Source organism: Chiloscyllium punctatum, chromosome 19 (assembly GCF_047496795.1).
Source record: "Chiloscyllium punctatum isolate Juve2018m chromosome 19, sChiPun1.3, whole genome shotgun sequence".
Lineage (NCBI taxonomy): Eukaryota > Metazoa > Chordata > Chondrichthyes > Orectolobiformes > Hemiscylliidae > Chiloscyllium > Chiloscyllium punctatum.
Genome location: NC_092757.1, coordinates 88,621,976 through 88,649,194, shown reverse-complemented (window position 1 = coordinate 88,649,194; position 27,219 = coordinate 88,621,976). Strand labels below are relative to the sequence as shown.

At 38.3% G+C, this 27,219-nt stretch overlaps 1 protein-coding gene across 6 annotated transcripts; it reads right to left on the bottom strand.

Moving 5' to 3' along the window:
- Positions 1-482: 482 nt before the first annotated feature.
- Positions 483-27,215, bottom strand: prr11 (proline rich 11). 6 transcript variants are annotated; one of them, XM_072590002.1, is made up of 11 exons: positions 27,074-27,195; positions 21,254-21,407; positions 20,153-20,306; positions 16,460-16,540; positions 13,415-13,663; positions 11,415-11,513; positions 11,242-11,340; positions 10,746-10,852; positions 9,579-9,641; positions 7,852-7,945; positions 486-3,794 (listed from the first exon to the last, which is right to left on the bottom strand). In XM_072590002.1, exons 2-11 carry the CDS (start codon positions 21,403-21,405, stop codon positions 3,723-3,725), a joined length of 1,170 nt encoding a protein of 389 aa, XP_072446103.1. In that variant the 5' UTR covers positions 21,406-21,407; positions 27,074-27,195; the 3' UTR covers positions 486-3,722. The 6 variants fall into 6 exon arrangements, with proteins under 6 accessions (XP_072446106.1, XP_072446103.1, XP_072446105.1 ...); XM_072590001.1 differs by having other exon boundaries at positions 489-3,794; positions 16,409-16,540; positions 27,085-27,215; XM_072590000.1 differs by having other exon boundaries at positions 489-3,794; positions 16,409-16,540.
- Between the last annotated feature and the right edge of the window lie 4 nt (positions 27,216-27,219).

Here is a 27,219-nt window from a genome sequence, read left to right as displayed (position 1 = left end):
GGGTGGGGGGCATTGTTTGTGTCTGTTTTCACGTATGTGGATGCAAGGTAGGGGAAGAAATTAAAATAGCCATGTTATAGTATATCTGTATAATCAAGAATTTTATAAGTACTTAAACATGTAATCCACAAACTCGGTTTTTCACTTCTGGTTTGGGAACAGCCATATCATTGTAGCATATATAGTTAGAACTATCTGCATTATGACCGGAACATTCACAATACATACCAATGCCACAATCTCATTCTTCTCCCAGGGCACATAACCATTAAATCATTCTCCCTATTTGATATAACATTCACAAAATTATTATATATCTGAAAGTATAATGGAGTTTTGTTCAAGTCAATGAGCCTAAAACAAAGATGAAAAGGCAGTTGTATTGGAATTATAGTGAAGAAAGGTTTCTTTATTCAATCAGGTAACCTGCAGAAAAGTAGGATGGTCAGATTGTTTCCATCCAATGTTCTCGAGTCATCTTTATCAGGTATTCAGAGCGAAAATAAATTGAGCAAACTGGCAACATTGCAGCTCTCATAAGAATAGTGGTAAGAAATTTCACTATGAATTTGATCAAGAAAGAAATTTTGATACAAGTGTTCATTGACTGTTTATTAAAAGTTTATATAATGCACTGGAATAGCATAACCCAGATTCAAATGCATTATTACAAAGAAATAACTTTTATAAAAGCCATTTAAAAAAATTAAGCGTGTACAAAGTTACAAATTGACAAAAACTATTTTTACCCTTTGTATAGTGCAATTTTCAAACCTGGATTGGCTTTTGGTTTTGCAATAACTTTGTCAATGATGGCCACAACTTTCACTTCTAAATAGTAAAAAAGTCAAAGATCTTAATATAAACCATTTTGTAACAATTACATTTTTTTGTTCAAAATGTTCCACAATATAAAGAAGTTCAACATTGCATTTTGCTTGAATTATCTCTATAGCTCTTTTCCATGTGGCATGGCAACTACAAGATCAATTCTCAATGATTTCAGTTAAACTGACTCCAAGATGATGCCACCAATTGACCCCAAAATGGAACAGTGCACCCAGTCTTCTTGCAAATAGAAAATTTACATTCAAAAGACAAAAAGCACTCTTCTAATTTTCTAGACTGTACTGAACAGAATAGACACTCCAATTTCTTCATTCAAGTTGAATCTTAGTAGATAAATTGATCAAACATCTTAGAACTCTAACCCACTGGAATTCCATTTGGAACTGCAAGCATGAGATCAGAGAAATGAAATCCCCTCAAACTCTTCCCAATCATACAATTTCTTCATGGTTATGCACAGTTAAGGATCACAGACAAAAAAAAAGAGTAATCAGAACAACATTGGTGATTACATTTGTGTTTGCAAACCAAAAACATTTTGTTCAGTAACTAGGCAAGCAATATAAACAAATTGACAAGACTATTATCATAATATTACTCAGAGATATACAACATTTTAATACTGTTTCCATATCAATGGGGAAAGGTAACAGACACTTATGAGATTTTCACATAACTTGACAGACCTTTTTCAGATTTCCAAGCAAATGTCAAAATACATGCCCGGGAACAGTATAACATTGTTATGGGCAATTGATATTTTGAACAACAGGGTTATGGTTAGGATTTTTAAGAGAATCAGAAAGAGTTGTGAAGGTTAGAAACTGTTTCTAAAGTATGTAAACCTGTTGAAAAGGAAAAATTGCTGCAGAACACTTCTCAGGAGACGGGGTGTAGGTAATTATTATGCTACTGGATACTGGGAAGCATTCTCCATTCACTAGACACACATAGAATCAAGGGCTTGTTCAGGGTAATTTATACCTGTTTACTGTGCAATAAAACAAAAAAAACTATTCTGAAGAAGGACTTGAAACATTAACTCTTCTTTCCACATATGTGGCCAGAGCTGCTGAATTTTCCCAGCAATTTCTGCTTTTGTTTCTGATTGCCAGCATCCACAGTTTTGTTTTCTTAGAAAAATACATAAACACCTATCCAGACAACCAAATAATTCAATTTCCAGCACCACTAAGACAGAATTTATAATAATAAACAACACATCATTTGACTCTATTCTGACTACTTTGGAAGACAATCTGATAATTTACCCCAACGCATTAAAAAAACACAGACGCAAGTAAGTACACTATAAGTAGATATTTATGTAGTTGAACATTAGGCAGTATTCATATGCTTTAAAATAAACAAATTAAAACACATTCAGAACTGTATCCAGCAGCTCAGAAGTACTTCATACAAGAACCTGAATCCAGAAAAGCACATCATCTAGAACTATGACATTTCAGTACTTAAGCTGAAGTTTATAAAAACATTAATTTCTGTAAAAACATTTTTTGAAATACAGGTACCATATACCCTTAAGCCTTGATTGATGGATAATCAATGATCTGGTGTATAAACTGATCCCTAACCTTTAGCAAAAAAACCAAAAGATGATTGGCTTCAGGTGAGTGGGTAGTGAGTACAAACACATTCATTGATTACCACATCATTTTAGGTAACTGCTCAGCTCCTCATATCTGCACATGTCAAGGCTTCTTTTTTAGCAGGAAAAGTGCCCAACCTGGCAGCTCTGTGACAGTAAGGGTGGATTTTAATCCCTCAAAATTACTCATAGAAGTTAACTCTCTAATTTTTAGCTAAAGCATTACTCTGCAAAACTAGACTTTTATATGAGTAAATGCAATAAGTATTAATTGGATAGGGAATAAAAGAAAGACAGAAATGTTTTGGGTACAAATTTTCTTTCCATTTACTGAAAAAAAGAAAAGCTGATCATCTATATCTTTGAAATACACATCCAACCACATCATGGAAATATCTTGGTTATTGTAATAATGTTCTGAGAACCTCTGGCATATTAACAAAAAATACATGTGAAGTGCAGATAGATACTAATGTGAGCAAAATAGTTCAGATGACAGAGCTATAATTGTTTTATATTACAGTATTCTCCAATTACATTGTTATTAACCTGGAGATGGTAACCCTTAAACTTGTGATCCAGATTACTTCATCCTCATCACATAAAAGAGGTGGTAAGTACAAACAACTATTTATTTGCTGCCAGTGTACACCAAGTCTTTTATAGCATTTGCAATGCTACAAAGTGCCATTTAATGCGTGGATTTGCAGTATACTGGCTTACTGACATCCTCTACTGCTGTGGTCCATTTGGGTTCACATTGGATCAAAGACCAAACATCTATCAACTCTATAAATTGCAAAAATCAAAGTTCAGGGCAAGTCTACAGCTGAAGATGATCATTTCCACAATAGTCACAGGAATTCAATATTAATAGATATTTAATAAATGTAGGGGAAATAGAATTAATTAAAAACAGAAAACCAAAAATATTGGAAAATGGAATACAATGAGCTTTTCCTACATTCTTAGATGGCAGTTTAAAAAAAATTGAAAGCAGAGTTGTATAAACAGATGACAGTATCACAGGTCAGGCAATTAATGATTACAGTATAAATACGTATTTGGTGCTGAAATTGAGTTATTTGTCAATAAGAAACAATTAAAATGTTGGACCATTTATAATGTGTCTTACATTGGCTCAATCCTTTTCCTAGTCTTGAGCTTGCAGACTTGCACTCAGGGGATAGTGTCCAAAAGGCAATTAGATTAACAACATCAACGTTAAAAGTTGCAGTTTTAAAACTAAATACATTGCTCCAAATTAGCTTGAGTTTTGCTCATCAAAGCTGGTGTTCGGAGTCAAGGAGCAAGGAGGACTTTTGGGATGAGCCATCTGAAATAGAGCAGAAAATTCATTAACTCAGCAAGCAGCAGACATTTCATAACATCGGTTAGACCAGCGCACTACTTTCTTCCTTTCACAAATCAAACAAATATTGGCTTCTTTTCATCTAGGTCAAAGTTCCCAAATTTTTTTTCTGCTGAGAGCAATTCAGAGATTTGAGCAGGAACCCCTAAGTGCTGATATTATTGCTGAATTGTTTTCTCAACTTAAGATGATGTCAAGTGAACAGCAACAGAAAATTCAAACAGGGCAAAAGGACTAGGCAGAAAATGTATTTCTAAGGGAAAGATTTTTTTCTCCCCCAAAATGGGCACCCTAGTGTTCATGACATTTCAGGATTTGATAACCAAGGAAGGTGCATTCAGGATACAGCCAAATAGGTCACATAATGTAAAAACTGTCTTTTTAAAAACAAAAAAAAAATCAATTGTGGACTGAAATGGGAAAAGGACAGTTTAAAAACCAAGAACTGTGGAAAGGATTACAGTATTTTTTGATAAGCAATTACTGGACATTTATTTTAAGTGCAGTTTAAGTGTTTTTAAAAAAAAGAATCAACCTGTTCAGTGATGTTATTTGACACCTCTGGAGCAGGTGGGACCTGAATCCAGGCCTCCTGGCACATAGGTAGGGGCATTACCATTGTGCCACAGGTAGTGGAACCAAGGAGTGTGTACAAAGGGTGATTGGTCTGTGAAGTGGTGACGAAGGCATGCTGTCTGCCAACAACTATGTGATTTACTCCCAGGCAGCTGAGCAGTTTGTGTGTGAATGTTTGGTCAGAAACCAGCAGACCTCCAATAAGGAAGATGCTGTTCTCTTCTTTGGAGTTAAAAAGCCTCAAGTCTGAAGAAAGTCAGTTTCATTTGTCTCAAAAGTTGCTGCAAGCTGTGGCTTTTAGCCAATAAGTTGGAGATTTTATAAATGAGAACCTTGCGGTCCATGCCTCCTACAAGCATGTAAAAATAACTAGAAAAGGAAAATTGAACAGCAGTAAAATACTGATGAGTTAAAAACCTGCAGACAGGGACCGTCGAACTGCTATCGCAATCCTTTCTCCAACCTGTTACAACCATGTGTTATTTGTATTTGTCTATTTATAATAAATAGTAATTCTTGTTAAATACTGAAAGCTGGTCCATCATTTCTGTTTACCTTGGTCTAAGAAACAGGTGAATTTGAGAATTTTGCACATGTTGAAGGGCAGAATGGCCTACTCCTGCACCTATTGTCTATTGATAAAACCTTTAATTTTTGTGATGATTCCAAGAAGAGTAACACTTCATTTCCAACAAACTACCACTGTGAGGTGCAACAGTATCAACCCATAAATCTTTACAGCCCCTGCCACTGGTGTGGGATAAGAGTGCGAGAAATTCCTGGTAAGCCAACTGAAGGAAAGAAATTGGATCCTCTACCACCGCTGTATGGACATGACAAACCAAAAGAAAAAGGATTGTTCACAATGCTTCAGAGAGAGAAAGTATGGTAACAACATGCTGCAATTTATTTCTCTACAAGGGAACCCATTAGCTCACTTTTTAACAAGCTGGAGCAGGGTACTTAAATTTCCTGAGGACAGACATTGCTTGGTCGATACATTGGAGTTTGAATAGAGTCAAATCAGAAAATCAGCCAGAAAACGGATAGTGCTGCAGCACCACCGATGGAGAAAACATATCTTACAGCTATTATTCAGTCTTCTCAGGTTCGCCACCGAAAGGTAGGTCTTGGATTCAATTCCTGACTCGCTGGGGTGACCAGCAAGGTTTCTTCTCCTCAACATCCCCTTGCTTGAGGTGTGGTGACCCTCAGGTTATACCAGCAACCGATCCAGTTCTTGTTCTCTTGTAGATGTGATCTATATGGACTTCAGTAAGGCGTTCGACAAGGTTCCCCATGGGAGACTGATTAGCAAAGTTAGATCTCACAGAATACAGGGAGAACTACCATTTGAATACAGAACTGGCTCAAAGGTAGAAGACAGAGGGTGTTGATGGAGGGTTGTTTTTCAGACTGGAGGCCTGTGACCAGCGGAGTGACACAAGGATTGGTGCTGGGTCCTCTACTTTTTGTCATTTACATAAATGATTTAGATGCGAGCATAAGAGGTACAGTTAGTAAGTTTGCAAATGACAGCAAAATTGGAGTTGTAGTGGACAGCGAAGAGGGTTACCTCAGATTACAACAGGATCTGGACCAGATGGGCCAATGGGCTGAGAAGTGGCAGATGGCGTTTAATTCAGATAAATGCGGGGTGCTGCATTTTGGGAAAGCAAATCTTAGCAGGATTTATACACTTAATGGTAAGGTCCTAGGAGTGTTGCTGAACAAAGAGACCTTGGGGTACAGGTTCATAGCTCCCTGAAAGCGGAGTTGCAGGGAGCTAGGACAGTGAAGGAGGAGTTTGGTATGCTTTCCTTTATTGGTCAGAGTATTGAGTACAGGAATTGAAAGGTCATGTTGCGGCTGTACAGGACGTTGGTTAGGCCACTGTTGGAATATTGCGTGCAATTCTGGTCTCCTTCCTATCGGAAATATGTTGTGAAACTTGAAAGGGTTCAGAAAAGATTTACAAGGATGTTGCCAGGGTTGGAAGATCTGAACTACAGGGAGAGGCTGAACAGGCTGGGGCTGTTTTCCCTGGAGCATCAGAGGCTGAGGGGTGACATTATAGAGGTTTACAAAATTATGCAGGGCATGGATAGGTAACTAGGCAAAGTCTTTTCCCTGGGGTCAGGGAGTCCAGAACTAGAGGGCATAGGTTTAGGGTGAGAGGGGAAAGATATAAAAGAGACCTAAGGGGCAACATTTTCACACAGAGAGTGGTACGTGTATGGAATGAGCTGCCAGAGGAAGTGGTGGAGGCTGATACAATTGCAACATTTAAGAGGCATTTGGATGGGTATATGATTAGGAAGGGTTTGGAGGGATATGGGTCGAGTGCTGGCAGGTGGGACTAGATTGAGTTGGGATATCTGGTCGGCATGGACAGGTTGGACCGAAGGGTCTGTTTTCATGCTGTACATCTCTATGACTCTCTCTCACTCTCTCTCAAATGAGATAGCAGCCATATAGTCTGGTAAGACTTTATGACTTTGCCTTTACTCTGGAGCTTTGAATAGTGGTGGTACATACTTCAATTTTCTTTCCATCATATAGCTTACATAATCTCTCCCACTCTTACCTCCTGCCATTGGCAGAGGTTAGAAAGATTTGCTGGTAGATACTTAACTTGTCTGGCCACATTTTGAACCCATCTTGGCTATCAAATCCTGGAACAGGACTTGAACCTGGAGCTTCTCTTCAGAATCAAGGAATCATTGCATTACAAATCTTTCCTCCATTAGTCGTTAGCTACATGCAATCAGCTCTGTTTCTGCAACCCCACAGTCCCAACATTCACCAATAACCCCAAGTTTGGAAATGTTTGAGTAAATTAGATGGGACATTGAAAGCTGGGCCAAACAGACTGGCCATGTTAGGCTTAAGCCAATGTTTTGGAGGCTCACTGTTGCGTAGTATAGTGAAGAAATGTCTGAAAACAAACCTTCCAGCTCAGTGAGCAAACCTACATCCAGAACCTCAACCTGAGCTACAAATCTTCTCAAATCTCGTTAAGCCAAGGTTGCTAAGTCTGGCCGATTCTAGCCTTTGTTTGGTGGAAAGAACCTGTCACTACCTAGTAACATCTACTTTAAAACTGCAAAATAGTTTATGCCCAGTATTATGCCAATGTTCCTTCAAATGATGTGGTATTTCGCAAGGAAACTATTTGGCACATCTCTAATACCTGAGCAGAAGAACTGTTAATTGACAGTCACCTTCTAGCCCAGTAAATGAAGCTACATGGGAAGGGACTAGTGGGCACACATGGAAAAGTTGGAAGGTAAAAATAAATACTTTTTCCTTGTATTTTGGGAAAAATAGATTATTTTGCATGTTATGAAGTAGTTCATGTTTTCTAAAACATGTTATGAAGTAGTTCATCTATGGGTGGAGGAGGAACATTTGAGGGAAAGCAATTTAATTGTTTTGCAATTACCTTAAATTTCCGTTTTAGTGCTTGTGTCATAACTGGTGTTAGTCCTGTTCCAGTGTCCCGGTTCTCTTTATGGAGAGGTGTGCCACCAGGGCTCCTACAACCATTATTTCACAGGGTAAGTAATAGTATCCAACACCTTCCCAAAACACATTCTTTCAATTCAAAGTTACTTCTGGCATCATCTGTTTTATAGAGCAAGGTTCAAATGAATTACCAAGTTTTAAAACAAAAACAAAAAATTATTGGAGAAACTCAGCACAGGTCTGGCAGCATTTGTGGAAAGATAGTACAGAATTTCAGAAACCAGTTCTGCAGAAGCATCACTGGACTCGAAACATTAACTGTTTTTCTCTTTCCAAGGATGTTGCCAAACCTATCGCCTTTCTCCAGTAATTTCTATGTTTTTGTTTCGGATATGCAGCATCTGCAGTTGTTTTTTTCTCCCCAGGGTTTGAATGTCAGTTTTAATAAATGATGAAACAATATTAATTTACAAAACTTCTGTTTCTGCTTCAGGCACTGCTAAGTACTGAGAGGATGGCATTTTAGGAAAAGTAATTTAATGCTCGATAAAAATGGGAAAGAACTGCGGATGCTGGAAATCAGAATCAAAAACAGAAAGGCTCACCAGGTCTGGCAGCAGCTATCAAGAGAAACCAGTCAACGTCTCAGGTGCAGGGACCCCTCCTAAAATTTTCCAGCAATTTCTGAATTAGATTGGCACCTTACTTGGGAAGGGGCCAAACGTAGAAAGGAAAACTTCTGAATAACAGCAAGCAAGGGAAGACTGTAAAAGTGAAAAGGCTTCTTCTGGTTTACATTATAGATGGAGTATGGGTATGCCAAAGATATAAAAATCTCCAATGTTTTATTTCTAAACAATTGAGCGAGCCAATTTTAACAAGAATGGCAATAGAGTGCCACTATTGTTTAGCAGATGTGGAGTAGTGGTGAGAGAAATAAGCAAAAGTCCCTCAAATATTAGTCAGGAACATCCTACTGGAAAGATGTAGAATTTTGGGATAATCATAATCAAACTTGACAGCAATATTCACCCTTAGTCAGCGACTTTCCAATGTTCACCACCTCAGATCATCTGAATAATGTAGGCTTAATACAGGAAAGAAACCAGTTTGATTAAAACTATAACTCAAGGTGGGATAAGTGTTTCCAATAATGAGGTGAAAAAAAAAATGTTCAGGTTATGATTTAAATGTCCAGTTGTAATATACATGAAAGAAACAGAAGAGAACTTGCTTCATCATTTTTATAAGTAGTTGGCTGTGATATACCAAAATTACTATAGTTCATTATAGATTGTTTAAAAATACAGCAAAATTGTATTAATTGGCACCTACAGGACCAGGAGTGTATCCAATGGATCAAATATTCTGGATAATCCAGAGGTCCACAAATTCAAAGTAAAAATGCACATTAAGTAATAGAAATGCAATACAGTGGGTAAACACATCACTATTATACTTTATTTACTACACGTCATTCAAATAATAACATAAATAAAACTTACTGGCAGACAGCCTTTTCACTTGCACCCTCAACTGCCAACTTGGACATTTTGGAGATTACAATAATATGGTAAACCTTGAGTATTTCAGGCATATGTTTTTTTGCCAGTTTATTGAGAGTGGCAGTCCATTCGTTGCCAGTTAAAACAATGTTTGCTGTATTTACAAAAGTGAATAATGACATGTATTAGCTAATATTACCTTTCTATAGCAACTTTCTTTAGACGTTGCCGAAAATCGACCACAGGTTTATGTGGAGTGTTCCTAATTAAGAAAAAAAAGTCCAAAATTGAAGTTACATTTAGGCAATTCTTCATTTAGATACGACCTTGAAATTTGGAATATTATGCAGACACCATAATTGTACAGCTAGTCCTTTAAAAAAAAATTGATGAAGGCACCCACTTTTGACAAGATTTGAACCAATAACATCTTTTACCTTTGGCTCTCATTCCTAATTAACAGAAAAGTTCAAACTTAGAAGATCAAATCTTCATAGAAAAATAAGTTCACACAGAAGTGTTCAACTTGTTACTTTGAGAAACAGAAGTAAATTTGTTCAAAACATAAAGCAAAATCATTATCATAGTCTGAGTGGGCCCCATAAAAGTTAATGCAATAAACTTCTTGCTGAGAGTTCTGACGACGAACATTTTGAAAACGTTGTCTTATTCAGCTATAATTACACCAAACATAAACAGTGTAATATTGTTTTGATGCATTGTTCATTATTAAAACTTGCAATTCAGGGTGTGATAAAGATTTCCATCTGTGTCAGATGATTCAAGTTCCACTCCAGGGCACTGAGGACATAATCTTGGATGACACTTCTAGTGCAGTACTGACGAAATGCTATGCAAGCAGAACTGCTGTACATTAGATGAAGCATTAAACTGGTGCCTTGCACACCCTCCCAGGTGGATATAAAGAGATTCCATGATAATAACTCAAAAGCAGGGAACACCTCCCAATTATTACCATTAACATTTATTTCTCAATTAGTATCTCTAAACAGGGTTTCTAGTCATAATCATATTGGTTGTTTGTAGGATCTTTATGTGAAAAGGGCTGCAAGATTTAAAATATAACATACTGAACACATTTCAAAAGTACCTGTATTTTGTTATAAACCCTTGTCATGAAATATTATGTAAATCCAAGTCTTCATATTTTCTACTCTTTCGACAAATGCAAATGTTCAATTTGGAAATAAAAACCTTCAAAACTAAAGATTTTAACACTTGCTTAAAAACATATTGCTGATAAATAATCATACTGAAATGCTACATATAATTGAAATAATGGTTATTTTGTTACACTATTTAGGGATCACAAGATCATTGGTACGAAAGGATCTCACAGGCTTACATCATTTTTGCTGATTTCTGTAGTTGGTTAGCTTTTGTCTGGAAATTAAAGCCTTGTAGATCAGAAATTGTGACTAAAGGAGATCTTTTCTTTTCTGGTGTATTCATCTGCAAACAAAGAATGCATCGTCGTACTTCAGACAATAACAATGAAGTAACATGAACATCTACACAACCGAACTTCCAGGCACATCAATGGTTAGGAATATCTGTAACTTATTACACATATTATGCAAAGTTTAAAAATATATACACAGCACAATTCTGAAGTGAAACGTCTTCCTGTTAAATATCATTTTCATGATCTGGCCAACCAGAGATAATTATTTGTTTGCAATTATGGTCTATAACTTAGCTAAAACTTGTAATCATTATTTTGCTTTTTACTTTGATACAAGTAATGCAACAGCAGGATTAATTATCCTCTGCTCCTTCACATATTGTTTTGAAAATTCCAGAAAGATTTGTTTGAACAGAAATTTGTACACAGTTCTCACCTCTAGTTCATTTACTTTGTTCTGCAACTTCCTCAGTTTCACTTCAAGTAATTCCTTTACTGTCACAGATAATGATCCACCTATTCTCTCAGGATCAGTCTATGAATGCCATAAAGTGTTAGAAAGCACAGTCTGTAATAATAAAACAATAGCCTCATAATATTAACACCAACCTTTTTTATTTCAAATCCGTCTGTAGTCTTCCTTAGTTTTACATTAATCAAATCTTTCATAGTTATGGACAGTGGTCTGTTAATTTCCTTAGACAGCGCCTATGAAAGCAAGGAGACAGCAATGAAAAAATCTACAAGTCACATTATTATTTTGTTTAGAATTGCTTCAGATTATGCTCAAGACAATCACTGTCATATTTAAAACTTCCAGAGTTGAGAGATTGACATTTGTTGGCTCCAAATTAAGCAACAGACAGGAATTTTAACATTGGTGAAAGTGAATAACAATGAAAGTTAAGAGTAGTATATCAACCAGATTTCCATGGCACAGTCCAAGGAAAATTACCCTAATTTTACAGGATGAAGTAAGTGAAGGCAGAAATTGAATTTTCACTTTGAAAGCTGTCCACAGTAATTTGTCACTTGCAGCTTCAATGCAACCAAATGTCCCATAATTTCCTCAGACTCTTAACTAATCACTCAATTTTCTCAATATTAGTTGTTCCATCCTAGTTGCTATTTCATGATGATTCTGTTGCAAGAGAATTGGCATAGAAAGGCATGCTGTGTCAAAACATTTTAATTCTCAGATTTGGGCAGCACAGTGGTTAGCACTGCTGCCTCACAGTGCCAGAGACCCGGGTTCAATTCCCGCCTCAGGCGACTGACGTTGTGGAGTTTGCACATTCTCCCCATGTCTGTGTGGGTTTCCTCCGGGTACTCCGGTTTCCTCCCACAGTCCAAAAATGTGCAGGTCAGGTGAATTGGTCGCGCTAAATTGCCCGTAGTGTTAGGTGAAGGGGTAAATGTAGGGGAATGGGTCTGGGTAGGTGGCGGGTCGGTGTGGACTTGTTGGGCCGAAGAGCTGTTTCCACACTGTAAGTAATCTAATCTAATTCAAGAAAACACCATAATTTTTCTTAGTTCCCAACTCCCTGCCAATGGGAAATGCTCTCTTCTCTTCCTGTTTTCCACTTTGACAACAATGGAACAGAACGGATTTGGACTTGAATCTGATCAAATGGGGGCAATAATAATAACGCCTCATTTTTCAAATTCTGCCACTGCATACTTCATGGCCTCAGCTCAACCTGACCCACAATTATACCACTGTTCCTTCACTATCCAGGGTCAAAATCCTAGAGTTTTCTTCTTAATAGCACTGTGGATGTACCAAAATCACATGGACTAAGTGGTTCGAAAAGTCAACTCAGTGCTGTCATCCCAAGGGCAATTTGGGATAGACAATAAAGGCTGGCCTCGTCAATGATGGTCACATACTCGAGTCCTAGAACCATACAGCACGAAAACATGCTGTTCGGCTTAACTCATCTTTGTTGTGAACAAATAAAATATTTCGGAATAAAATCTTAAAATGGCATTCCTTCTGCTGCAGAAGCAAAGGGTCATCTTGAGAGTTGACTCCATGAACAGATGCAGGAGTATCAAGAGTGGATCAAAGTTGACACTCTGCAGCTTTGGACTTCAGAGTTCAAGCATCACGGAGACTGCTTCCTCATCCTACAACTGAGATTAGATTCAAGTATATAATTTATGTAGCCATCTACATCACATTAGCATCTTCTCAAAACTCAAGATTTAGAGTCAAAAAATCTTAAATATCGCAAGGTCAGAAGTCATACAACACCAAGTTATAGTTCAACAGGTTGTTTTGAAATCACAGGCTTTCAGAGCACTGCTCCTTCAGCCAATGAAGTCACTTCAACTGATGAAGGAGCAGTACTCCAAAAACCTGTGATTTCAAATAAACCTGTTGGATTATAACCTGGTGTTGTGTGACTTATGACCTTGTTCACAGAGTCCAACACTGGCACCTCCACATCATGGCTTAAGTATCTCAAGTAATAATTCTACAAAAGTTCTGTAATTATTTGAAAACAGAATGAAAATTTCTTGATGATTATAAATAAACATTAAGACTGCAATTTACATCTTAATTTTTATTTTAAATCTCATTCTACAACTTAACACACACTCACTTGCAAAGAATTTTCACTCCTAGTTTTCCGCTGAATCTGCAGTGGTTTCTGCACAAACACAGAAGGTGGTGGTAGTGGAGGAGGGGGTGGTGGAGGTGGAGGCTGAGGAAGGGCTCCAAATGGTTTTTGTGGTAAGGTACGACTCATGATTGGCTGCACTGGCCACACTGGTATTTTTGTAGGGCCTGGAGAGAAATCAACATATTTTCGATAGGAACATGAATCAGCACCTTTTGAATTATTAGACTCCTGTAAGAGATAAAAAGAGAAAAATTCAAGGTATTAGGGACTTTTTTTGGGGGGATGTGGGGTAGGGGAGTTATTTAAAACTACCAACTGACATTGCCCATCGATATATACAAACACAAAACATTACACTGTACTGTGTAATGCAATTAATTATTCTATTTATTGTGCAAATATATTCCTGTTAAATTTACACATGTGGTGCAGCTAACACTTAAATAAGTTTTACAAATTTCCAGACAAAAACAATTAAAAATAAAAATAATAAAAATAATGAATTATGCAAATATGAATTGGTGTGAGACCATAATGGAGAATGGAAAGTTCACATTTTGGGGATCGAATAACAGTCTGAGTCAAGGTTACTTTTGTATTGATGTGCACACCAAACTACCTTGGATTCAGTGTTGACTTGTGTTCACAATTTTGCAGAGCATACATACATGTTCCTCACTAACCCTGCTCATGTACATGACACTACATTTACCTGTATTATAATCTGCCAAAATTATGGGCCGTTCCTCTCAACTTTCATCCAGTTCAGATATAGATTGAGAAGAGTAAAATGTCATGAGTGACTGATTCCCATGCAGGTCTACTGTCATTAATAACAAATACCTGCATTCAGGAATACTATCAATTTCTCGACCAGCCTAAAATTCACTCCTAATCTCATATGATGTTAATCTTTTTGAATAGCCTATTAGGCTATTAGCAGCTTGACTTTTGAAAGGCAGATTAAATATTTTGATCAGAACATCTGCCTCTGCTAAAGAGGCTAATAACTTCCTCAACAAATTTAACAAGACGCTATTTTCCCTCTCAGAAATCATGTTAAGTGTACCTAACCTCTGGTGTTGAGGTGTTCAATAATACATCTGCAATAATCATATCTAACAACATGCCTTCAACAAAAGCTAATAATATAAGCATATAAATTTTGTGTTTTGACTAATAAACTCAATAACCAGTTCAGCTTTTCTTCAGTCCATGGGAACAAACCTGGACCTAATAAAGTAGTTAAATATATTAAGTAGTGCAGGCTCCCCTTTGAATTTATCTAACATAGCTCAATCAGGACCAACAGTTGGATACGTTCAGAAAACCCCTTATTCCAACCCAGATTATGTCAGTATTTATTTTCATACTTTCAACTTTAGCATCAATCATACAATGCAAATCGATATCTTGATAACATCACCTTCTATGGGAATACATGCAAAGTAGCCAATTAAAATCTGTGTTATTTTGTGGAACCTGTTCAAAGGAATCAATTTCTTTGTGTAATCCTATACATGTAGACTTCAGAACATTATCAAGATCTATAAACTAATAATGCAGAACATCTACTTTAATGTAAAGGGACATTTCAAGTGGCAAAACATTCCCTCAGTGGATACAGATCGACCATGTCACAAAAAATAGATTTTCAAATTGACAAAGCCAGTACTTTATCCATTGGTACTAGTCTATTCCAGGAATTAGTGATTAAGAATGATTAAATGTGCAGCTGAGCTTAACATTGAGTTCGCATATTCAGGTTTTGCATGAAGTAATTTTAACCATTTCCCAAAACACTGAACACATCCGCTCAAAATCTCCCCACCTCAAATTACAATAGCTTCAACTTATTATCCCCTCTTCATAGCTGTTTTCATCTCTATCTTTTCACAAACATAATATAATAGTACACAATATAATTTCCTGACCAATATATCCCTCATCCATTTTTACACTCATACCTGAATATAGGTTGGCATTCAGATTTAATTCAAAATTTACTTTCCCACTTTGTCAAGTCTTTTTGCAGGCAATTAAAAAGTGCTTTTCTATTCTAACAACAAAAATCTTTATTTCCTCACTTAATTGGCATCATTTACTAGAAATCAGCATTTTCAAGCCTTCAAAGATAACTTATATATCAGCATTGCACAAGAAGATCCAATGTCTGCTGCTATAAGCAAGTCCAATTAGATCTATCACCCTTTGACATTACTCTGTTTTCTATTATTTCGTCAATTTATAGAGGTTCCACAGATTTGTGCTCCTTGAATATATTTTTACTCAGTATATACATTTTTAATTACTACACGTCTAAAAAATACTCTGTTTACACTATAGAATTAAATGCTAATAAGGCTCTAGTATCTGGAGGTGAGAGGAGAGAGATTTAAAAGAGGTTTGGAGGGATATGCGCCAGGGACAGGCAGGTGGGACTAGTTTAGTTTGGGATTATGTTCGGCATGGATTGGACAGAACCAAGGGTCTGTTTCCGTGCCGTATGACTCTATGAATCACATCTCGATAATTCTAAAAACGTAGGTTTTTTTTCTAATGTAGCTTATTAGGAACAGCATTGCAAGCACACACTTCAACTGCAGTGTCCTTTAGTCTTATTTGGCCCATTAGCTTAAGAAATACATGATGTTTTTGAAAATGTTATAGCAGAGTCATTTAAATCTTGATTTTTACTTATCTAGAGCTTGGTGCTGGTTTCTGTAGAGAACCTTAGTCCCAAATCAACTGACATTCTTAATATTCACGACACATTACTTAATCATAGAAACACTGGTGATCCAAATTGTGGAAATTTTCTATTGAGTCTAATAATTTGATGATGCTTATTATTTGTCCATGTGTTTTCACCTAACACAAGGATTTCAACATTTAGCAAACAGAAGCATTCTATATTGTTTTAATTGTGGATACACTGCACAAAACATATCCTAATTGAGGTGATCTATTTACCAAGTTTACATTGCAGATTTCTTGCAATTGTACTAGCTTCATCTCAAGTGCCTCAATATGTTGTCGTAGTGCATTCAGTTCCCGTAAGTAAACACGAGAAGGAAATAAAATGTCTTTCATTACTTCTAAACCCTGTAAGCACAGAAGAAACAAATCATTGGCAAAGCAATAAGATACAATTGTTTCATTTTTGACTCATTTCATTTGCTGGTCAGTCAAAATTAATAAGCCCTGGGTTTTAGCCTCAAAGCGTACTGAATTGACTGTCTGCAATTGAATGGCACAAAGGGTAATACAACAGACTTAATTATCGTTACAATCAGGAAAGGGGAGGGGGAAGGATGGAAAAAAGGAGACAGAGCCATGACTAATATGGTAAAGATGGTGTTAGATTAAATGAGAAGGCTATGACAATTGCAATCCTCAGGATTGGTAAAATTTTAGAATCTAGTAAAGAAGGGCCAAGACACTGTTAGAAAAAAAGAGAAGAAAACAGGATTGTAAAACAGCCAGAAACATAAAAACACATCATAAAAGCTTCTCTAAAGTATGTAAATCTGGAAGGGTATTCAAAGACAGATATGTACAAGCAGAAACAGGAGATCAAAGTTTGTGAGAAGATTTGTAGTTCGGGTGCTCGTTGTTGTGGTTCTGTTCGCCGAGCTGGGAATTGGTGTTGCAGACGTTTCATGCCCTGTCTAGGTGACATCCTCAGTGCTTGGGAGCCTCCTGTGAAGCGCTTCTGTGATGTTTCCTCCAGCATTTATAGTGGTTTGTCTCTGCCGCTTCCGGTTGTCAGTTCCAGCTGTCCGCTGTAACACTACTATTATAGGACAAGCCAAACAGAGAACAGCCAGGGAATTCCTAGAGGCATGACACTCATCCACAGATTCTATCAACAAACACATCGACCTGGACCCAATATACCAGCCACTGCAGCGGACGCTGGAACTGACAACCGGAAGCAGCAGAGACAAACCACAATAAATGGCGGAGGAAAGATCACAGAAGCGCTTCACAGGAGGGTCCCAAGCACTGAGGATGTCACCTAGACAGGGGACGAAACATCTGCAACACAAATTCCCAGCTTGGCGACAGAACCACAACAGAGACAGGAGAGTTGAAAATAGAGAAGTAACAGTGAAGTTGAAGTCCTGTGTGTCTATCTTCAGGGAAAGAAATCCCTCTGAAATAATTATGATGAAAAGCTCTCATGAATTGTGGACGATATTTGGATATTGAAATGTTTCTGCTGAACAGATATAGTGATTTTCTATAGCATGGGGTTGCAGAGGAACACAATTGTCGCATGATAGCAAAACGACCTGAAGTGTTGGAAAAGATAGTTAGAGATGGATGTTCATCAGTGCATCTACTATCAAAATTCTATTAATTTTGCATTGGTGGCTGAAGATTAGAAGGTTGCAAGAGTTTGTTAAGTGAGAGAGAAAACAAAAAACTACCCTGAAGTCTGGCATCAGGAGGGAAAATACAAGAATCTATTATGGATGTGATTATAGATATGAAGAGAACAATTGTCTGATATGGCACAGACAAAGCAGATTTGAGGGGGAAAAGCTTGTTTTTTTTGAGGATGTTGCTAGCAGAATCATTTATATATTTGTAAAGATTAATCCCATAAATGACACAAGTAAACAAAATTAAAGTGCATAAGATCAGAGCTCATACACAAGCAAGGATAAAGGATTGGTTAACAGGCAGAAATCAGGTAAAGATAAATGGGTGTCATAATTTTGGCAGTTTGTAATGAGTACAGTACAGCAAGAATCGGGGCTTGGGCACCTGCTGTTCACAATTTATCAATGATTTGGGGACCAAAAGTAATATTTTCAAGTTTGCAGGTAATATAACATTTGTTGGGAATCCAAGTTATTTGAGGCTTTGGGATATTTAGATAGGTTGAGTGAGTGGAGAAGAGCATAGGAGATAGAAAATAATGTGGATGAATGTGAGGAGCTCCGCTTTGGTAGGAGGAACAGAGATGCAGATTATTTATTGAATGATAAGAGATTGGAAAGTGTTAATGTCCAAGGACACCTCAGTGTCCTTGCTCATATGCCACTGACAGTTGGTATGCAGATACAGTAAGCAATTCAGGAATCAAATGGTCTTGTCAGTCTTGCAAGAAGGTTTGATAACATAAGAACATAAAGGAGTAAAGAAGTCTTGTTTCAATTGTATAGTACAATGGAGAGATTGCATTTGGAATATTTTGTGTAGCTGTGGTCCCTTTGCCTAGGGAAGGATCTACTTGCCATAGAAGGAGTACGATGGAGATTCACTGGATTGTGATGGTGAACTGTCCTATGAAGACAGATTGGGAGGCTGGGCCTGTATTCTCTGGAAGTTAGAACACATGACAGAAAGAACAGTTCCCCCGGCTATGTGGTCTAGAACCAGGGGACACAATTTCAGAATAAAGAGGAAGCCATTTGGACTTGGAACAAGGCAGAACATCTTCACTCAGTGATGAATTATTAGAATTCTCTATTTAGGAGGGCTACAGAAGTTTAGTCGTTAATTCAAGATAGCAAATGATAGACTGCTAGTTATTAATACATCAAGGAGTATGATGATTACGTGCAAATATGATGCTGAAGTAAATGATCAGTCATGATCTAGAACGGGAGAATAGGCTTGAAGGTTTGACGGCCTGATCTTCTACTTCTTAATACTACATGACCACTTATTGTAATTTGATTTAAAACCTCTTCCATCTCTACTCCCACAGCCTGTATTCCAAAATTTTCAATTTTCCATTGCATCTGCGCCACTTATATATTGTAGAGTATTTTAAAAATACTAGAGAATATAAATTCAAAATGAACCTGCTTAGAATAAGGATTTATGGATAAATATTTTAAATGGTGAATAGCCTGCAAATTTAAATCAAACTTGAAGTCTGGGATATTGAAGGGAAGATAGGGGAAGAGAAGGGTTGAAAAGTGTGGTGCTGGAAAAGCGCAGCAGGCCAGGCAGCATCCGAGGAGCAGGAGAATCGACATTTCAGGCATAAGCCCTTCTTCAGGAATTCTGAAGAAGGGCTTATGTCCGAAACGTCGATTCTCCTGCTCCTCGAATGCTGCCTGGCCTACTGCACTTTTCCAGCACCACACTTTTCAACTCTGGTCTCCAGCATCTGGAGTCTTCACTTTCTCCTAGGGGAAGAGAAGGATTAAGCTTTGAAAAGATTTTCACCCCAGATTGTGCTTATTCACCTACAGTGCATCAGGTACTGTCTGGCTCATGTAAAAACTAAAGTACACAAGAATGTGAGAAGCCAGAAGTTCTCAGAAACAGGGCTCTGGGGTCTTGAAACCATGGAGACTGGAGCAAGAAGTCTCCAAGTTGGGATGGAACGGCTGAATTCTAAAGCTGGAGAAGGAGAGATATGATCAAACTGTGTGCTTGAGCATATAAGAGGCTTGCAGTCAATCAGCCTCATCAAAAACTATTTTGAAGAGGTAACTGAAGATTCTCAGATCAAACTAACAAGGAATCATTTTTAGGCAGAAAATTTGAGAGACTTTGTGATCACCAGGTCCCAGTATACAAAATAAAACTGGTTAATTTTAAAATGAAAATTGCAAAATCAAACCTGCTTAAGGTGTTCACATATAGAATTATAGTCAATTGTTGGAAAATAGGTAAAGTCACAACTGGCTGTGGGAAATCAAAATAATCTTTAACATGTGAATTAGAGGTCTAATTTTGCAGTTATACCTGATTAATGTTGTTCAGCCACCAACTGCACAAGGACGAAACTACAGCTTTAAGAGGATTCAGCACATTCCTCACACTCACTAAAGAAACGAGCCCAATAGGAACTAGTTCATGCTGGGAGGAGTTGCTATTAGACACTGGTGCTTCGTTCTTCCTGGATTTAAAACAAAAAGAAATGCAACTAAACCATGCATCCTGCAAGTGGTCCACAAAGTAAGAACAAATATTAATGTCAAATACTTTATTTGTACTGAGTAGAGCAGGCAAGTCTTGAGAAATGTTGCATATTGTCAGACACACTCAGGTAAATTGGGACATAATAAATTTGCATTTCTATAATTTCTTATGCATCTTCAGGACGCAAAGGACACTTCACAGTCAATGAAGCACATTAGATTGTGGTCAATGTTGTAATGCAGAAACACAGTAACCAATTGGCACATGAAAATACACTAGAAAAAATAATTAGATAAATGATCAAACAATTTTAGTGATGCTGACTGAGACACTAATGACAGCCAGGACATCAGGAGAACATCAACCCCGTTCTTCAAATTGTACCAATCAAGAGGTCAAACTGGAATTTGGTTGACACCCAATCCAAATGTGCAATACTACGTTAGAACTGTACTGTGGTGTCAGCCTAGACCAAGATCCTTCAGCCACCACCTAACAACTATTAAATTGAAAACTTAAACAATTCATTAGCAATTCCCAAAGTGGACTGGAGCCATTTGAATCAGGTATGTTCTGGGCAGTTGGAAGACCACTGCGGATCTTAACATTCAAAGTTAAGATCCAAATGTCATCATAACTGAACAGGGTTGGGGGCAAGTGAACAGAAAGCCTACTTTGGGGCTGTGGTGGGGGAAGAGAAAGAGAACTAATGATCAGATGTGAAATTGTCTATAACAGTTATCAAACCAAAATCAATCGGGGAATCTTTTTAAGGAAGTTATAAATACTAATTCAATAGATTTCTTTGTGGGTGGACAGAAGACAATAAAGGAAATTAATATTGTTCATTTACAGTATAATTTTCCAAATTATCAACCATTGTAACAGGCTAGCCTTGCTAATTAAGGTCAGAGAACTGCTCACCCTGCTGTTTCAGCAGCAGTTGGCTTCGTCTTGTAGACATTCCTTTTGTTTTTTGCAAGCTGATGTCGCTTACTATTATTCCATGCTTTTTCCATAGTTTGCCGTTTTCTTACGAACTTCCACTTCCTGCGACGCTGACTCAACCTGAGCATGACTACAGAAGAAAAGTTATAGAATGCTAAAATGCTGTGTTGCAAAAATCAAGCACCTTAAATCTGGATATTGCTGTTTCAAAACACTCAACGGCAGCACAGTGGTTCAGTGGTTAGCACTGCTGCCTCAAAGCACCAGGGACCCAGGTTCAATTCTCACCTCAGGAGACTGTATGTGTGGAATTTGCACATTCTCCCCATGTCTGAGTGGGTTTCCTTCATAATCCAAAGATGTGCTGGTCAGGTGAATTGGCCATGCTAAATTGCCCATAGTATTAGTCAGGGATAAATACAGGGAAATGGGTCTGGGTGGGTAGCTCTGAAGGGCCTGTTTCCATACTGTAGGGGATCTACTCTAACTGATAAGTACTGGTTGACCAACAATATGGTGTTGGGATATTCAACTTTGCAGAAAAGAGATTCCAGGAAGACTTGCAATTCCACTACAGCATCGCACTGATCCCTTTGGGGGTCGAGGCTTTTTGTCATTCATTCCTGCATCTCCTAACAACACAACTTTTATCAATGCCGAGCTGAAACTGTGCTCCACCAGAAAATGCATGAACAAGTCAGATCAGTGGAATTACGAGAAGTTATATTCAAGTTCACATTAAAAACACTGTCCTAGCCAATATTCATCTCTCAATTCACATCCAAGAACAGAGTACCTCGCCACTATTATATTACTGTTGCTGGAGCTAGCTTTGTGCAAATTGGCTGTGTTTCCAGCTAACACTAATGACGAAACTTCAATTAGTACTTTATACATCAGGCAGTTTGGGACGTCAAAAGGTCATGAAAGAGGCAATCTAAATGCAAGTTTTGGAAAAATTATATATTGTGAGGACAACAGCGTAGAACTCCAAAATGACATTGACAAGTTGGTGGAGTGAGCAGATAAGTAGCTGATGAGGTTCAATGCAGAGAAATGCAAGGTGATTCACTTCGGTTAGAAGAATATTGAAAGACAATACAAAATAAAGTGTACAATTCTAAAGGAGATGCAGGACCGGGGTACCTTGATTTTTGTTTGCATAAACTATTCAAAGTGGCTGGTGGAGAGAGCAGTTAATAAAGCATACAGTGTTCTAAGAATTATTTATGGCAGTGTAGAGTATCAGAGCAAAGAGATGACGTCGAACTTACACAAGACACTTGTTAGACCGGAGCATATTGTGTATGGTTGTGGACATCACATGATAGGAAAGAATACATTGGAGGGCATGCAGAAGCAATTTACAGTACAGTTTCAGGAATGGGAAATTTCAGTTATGAGGATAGATTGGGACTGATCTTGCTGGAGGGGAAGCCAGGAGGAGATTTGATAGAGGTTTTTAAAAATCATGAGCAGACTGGATAGAGGAGAAAGGGAGAAACAATTCCTGCTTATAAAAGATAAAAGTACGAGGGAGACAAATTTAAATTGATGTGCAAATGATGAAAGGTGATGTGAAAAAATATTTTTCACGTAGCAAGTAGTTAGGATATGGAATGCAGTTCCAGGAAATGTGGAACAGAGGGGTTCAACTGAGGCATTCATGAGAGCATTGAATAATTATTTGAGTAGAAATTGTGTGCAGGGATATACGGGAAGGCAGATGATTGACATTAAGTAATAGATCCACCGTGGGTGCATTAGGCTGAATAGCCTCCCACTATGCTATAACAATCCTGTGAAATTTTTCTTTTATTTCTTAAATGAAAATCTTGCAGACCTTGGAAGCAGGTTCATAGTTCCTTGAAAGTGGAGTCATAGGTAGGCAGGGTAGTGAAGAAGGCGTTTGGTAGGCTTGCCTTTATTAGTCAGTACATTGAGTATAAGAGCTGGGAAATCATGCTGCGGCTGTACAGGACACTGGTAAGGCCACTTTTGGAATAGTGCATTCAATTCTGGTCTCCTTGCTATTGGAAAGATGTTGTAAACTTGAAAACGTTCTGAAAAGAGCTACAAGGATGTTGCCAGGGTTGGAGGATTTGAGCCATAGGGAAAGGCTGAATACCCTGGGTTTATTTTCCCTGGAGCATTGGAGGCTGAGGGGTGACCTTATAAAAGTTTATAAAATCATGAGGGCCGTGGATGGGTAAATAGTCGAGGTCTTTTCCCAGGGTGGAGGAATCCAAAACTAGAGTGTTTAGGTTTAAGGTGAGAGGGGAAAGATTTAAAAGAAACCTAAATCACACCTTTTACATTGCAGAGGGTCGTACATGTATGCAATGAGCTGCCAGAGGAATGGTGGAGGCTGATAAAATTATGACATTTAAAAGGCATTTGAATGGGTATATGAGTAGGAAGAGTTTAAAGGGATATGGGCTGAATGCTGGAAAATGGGCCTAAATTAATTTAGGATATCTGGTTGGCATGGATTGAGTTGGATGAAGGGTCTATTTCTGTGCTGTACATCCGTGTGACTCTCCAACTTAAATTGTACAGCAATATAATAAAAGTCCCAAATCACTTCACAAATTACAAAACAAAGTGTGCCATTGTACCATTCAAGGTGGTATTAGACCCAGTGGCTTGTATGGAGCATCAAGAAAGAGGAAAAGAAGATGGAGAAGTAGCAAATTTTAGGTGGGGATCTCTGGAGTTTAGGGCCCAGGCAGCTGACAAATGGAGGTGGCACATTTGAGTCCTGGGGTTGAGAATTTTTATGAGTGATTGAATAGAATGGATCTTTAATGTATGATGTTTAAAAGAATGAGCAGATCTCATTGTAACATAAAATTCTGAGATGGTTTAACAGGGTAGATGCTGAGAGGCTGTTTACTGTGGTTGAAAACTCCAAAACAGAGGGTGCTTACTTTCAGGTTAAATGGCTAGCCCTTTATGATTGAGCTGAGGAGACATTTTTACTTAAACGTTTTAAATCTTTACTCCAGATGTAGATGTTCTGTTTTTGTGTATATTCAAACACTAAATTTGATACTTTTGGAATCAAAGGAAATCACTGCTTATGGTGAGTACATGAGAAAATACTGAAGAGGTCAAAAATCAGCTCAGATCTTAGCTATTGGTACACCAGACTCAAGGGATTTCATTGAAATAGGTGCAGGAGTATGCATAAGTTTATTTGGAGGGGAATAACCTCAGCTTCTCCACATAAAGACATTTCATCCTTGGTGCCATTCTACTCAGTACTTCTCAAGGGCAATAAATGCTGGTTCAGCCACTAAAAACCCAAATACCATAAATTAAAAAGCAAAAGCTCCTACCATCAGCAGTGTGATAACAAGATAACCATTTTACTTTTTAGTGAAAGCAAAGTACTACTGATGTTAGATTTGCCCTGCTTTGTGTGTACAGGACATACCTGGGCAATTTTACACATGGTCAGGTAGACAGATGCTAATGTTGTAATTGTACTGGAAGAACTTGGCTAGAGGAATGGCAAGTTCTGTAGCACTCATCTTCTATACTATTCTCAGAATATTGTCAGGGGCCATAGCCTTTTCAGTATCCTGTGTCTCCAACCATTTCTTGATATAAAATGAAATAAACTGAATTGGCTGAAGACTGGTATCTGTAATCTGGAGACCATTGTTGGGGGCCGAGATGGATCATTCAGTTGGCACTTCTAGCTGAAGATTGCTGCAAGTGTTTCAGCTTTACCTTTTGCATTGATTTGTCGGACTCTTCCATCATTGAGGATGGGATATTTATGGAGTCTCCTCCTCCAATGAGTTGTATAATTGTCCAAGACCATTCACAACTAGATGTGGCAGGACTGAAGAGCTTAAATCTGATCCGCTGCATGTGGGATTGCTTAACTCTATCAATTAGTATCTTGTTTGGTTGCTTCACTAGGTTTACACCTCAAGGTAGTTTCCCTGGGAGTCATTTACACCTCATTTTCAGGAAGGCTCATGCCCAAAACGTCAATTCTCCTGCTCCTTGGATGCTGCCTGACCTGCTGTGCTTTTCCAGCAACACATTTTCAGCTCTGATCTCCAGCATCTGCATTCCTCACTTTCTCCTGATTGGGAGATATGCCAGGCCATGAGATTAGATTGCAATGGAGTACAATTCTGCTACTGTTGATGGCCCACAGGGCATCATGATGCCCAGTGTTGAACTGCTAGACCTGTTTGAAGTCTGTACCATTTAGCAAGGTGATAGTGCCACACAAGGACTGAGTGGTGATCACTCTTACCAATACTGTCATGGACAGATGCATCGGCAGCTGGCAGATTGGGAAGGATGAGGTCAAGTACAGTCTTCCTTCTTGTTGGTTCTCTCAGCACCTGCTGCAGACCCAGTCTAGCAGCTGTATCTTTTCAAATCTGACCAGCTGGGTCAGTAGTACTGTTACTGAGCTACTCTTATTGGTAGGCATGGCATTCCCCGCCCAGAGAACATTTGTGCCCTTGCCATCCTCTGTGCTTCATCCAAGTCTTCATCAATATGGAAGAGTTACGTGGTAATCGGCAGGAAGTTTCCTTGCCCATGTTTACCCTGAAGCCATGAAAAATCATGGGGTCCAGTCAATATTGAGGACTCCCAGGGAAACTACCTTGAGACTGTATACCACTGTACTGCCTCCTCTGCTGAGTCTATCCTGGTAGGACAGGACATATCCAAAGTTGGTGATAGGTCCATTGTCTATAGGGTATGATTCCATGAGTACAACTACGTCAGGCTGTTGTTTGACTAGTCTATGAGACAGCTCTCCCAACTTTGGCCTACAGATGTTACATATGACACCAAAATTGGAGGTGTTGTGGACAGCAAAGAATGTTACCTCAGATTACAACAGGATCTTGATCAGATGGGCCAATGGGCTGTGGAGTGGCAGATGGAGTTTAATTTAGATAAATGCAAGGTGCTGCATTTTGGGAAAGCAATTCTTAGCAGGACTTGTACACTTAATGGTAAGGTCCGAGGGAGTGTTGCTGAACAAAGAGACCTTGGAGTGCAGATTCATAGCTCCTTGAAAGTATAATCGCAGGCAGATAGGATAGTGAAGACGACATTGGTATGCTTTCCTTTATTGGTCAGAGTATTGAGTACAGGAATTGGGAGGTCATGTTGCAGCTGTACATGACATTGGTTAGACCACTTTTGGAATATTGCAAGCAATTCTGGTCTCCTTTCTATCAGAAGGATGTTGTGAAACTTGAAAGGGTTCAGAAAAGATTTACAAGGATGTTACCAGGGTTGGAGGATTTGAGCTATAGAGAGGCTGAACAGGCTGAGGGGTGACCTTATAGAGGTTTACAAAATTATGAGGGGCATGGATAAGGTAAATAGCCAAAGTCTTTTCCCTGGGGTCAGGGAGTCCAGAACTAGAGGGCATAGGTTTAGGGTGAGAGGGGAAAGATATAGGAGAGACCTACAGGGCAACTTTTTCACACAGAGAGTGGTACATGTATGGAATGAACTGCCAGAGGAAGTGGTGGTACAATTACAAAATTTAAAAGGCATTTGGACGGGTATATGAATAGAAAGGGTTTGGAGGGATATGGGCCAAGTGCTGACAGGTGGGACATCTGGTCAGTATGGCCGGGTTGGACCGAAGGGTCTGTTTCCATGCTGTACATCTCATTGACTCTAATCCAGGAGCAATCTGAAGGGGCCGAACGACATACTCTTTTTACTTATAGTTTAATCTCTAACATTCACAATTGTTTATTAATATTATCACGAAGAGAGTTTCCCAAAACCACCTACCTAAAACTCACCGTAGATTAACCTGAACGCAGCGGCGCGACCAGAACCCAACGGCGGCCAAATTTGAAATTTTAAAAAAACCTCTTGTCAGCCATCCAATGGGGCCCGGCCTTTCACGAATCACAGCCATCTGCCATCCTCGACCA

What these genes read in the sequence shown, in the direction of transcription:
- prr11 (XM_072590001.1), bottom strand. Translation starts at nt 21,405, where the DNA reads ATGCTCAGGTTGAGTCAGCGTCGCAGGAAGTGGAAGTTCGTAAGAAAA. An exon ending in AAATCTGCAATGTAAACTTG is followed by an intron (nt 13,664 to 16,408) that starts GTAAATAGATCA and finishes TATCTCTTACAG; the next exon opens with GAGTCTAATAATTCAAAAGG. An exon ending in AAGAAAGTTGCTATAGAAAG is followed by an intron (nt 7,946 to 9,578) that starts GTAATATTAGCT and finishes TAATGGTTGTAG; the next exon opens with GAGCCCTGGTGGCACACCTC.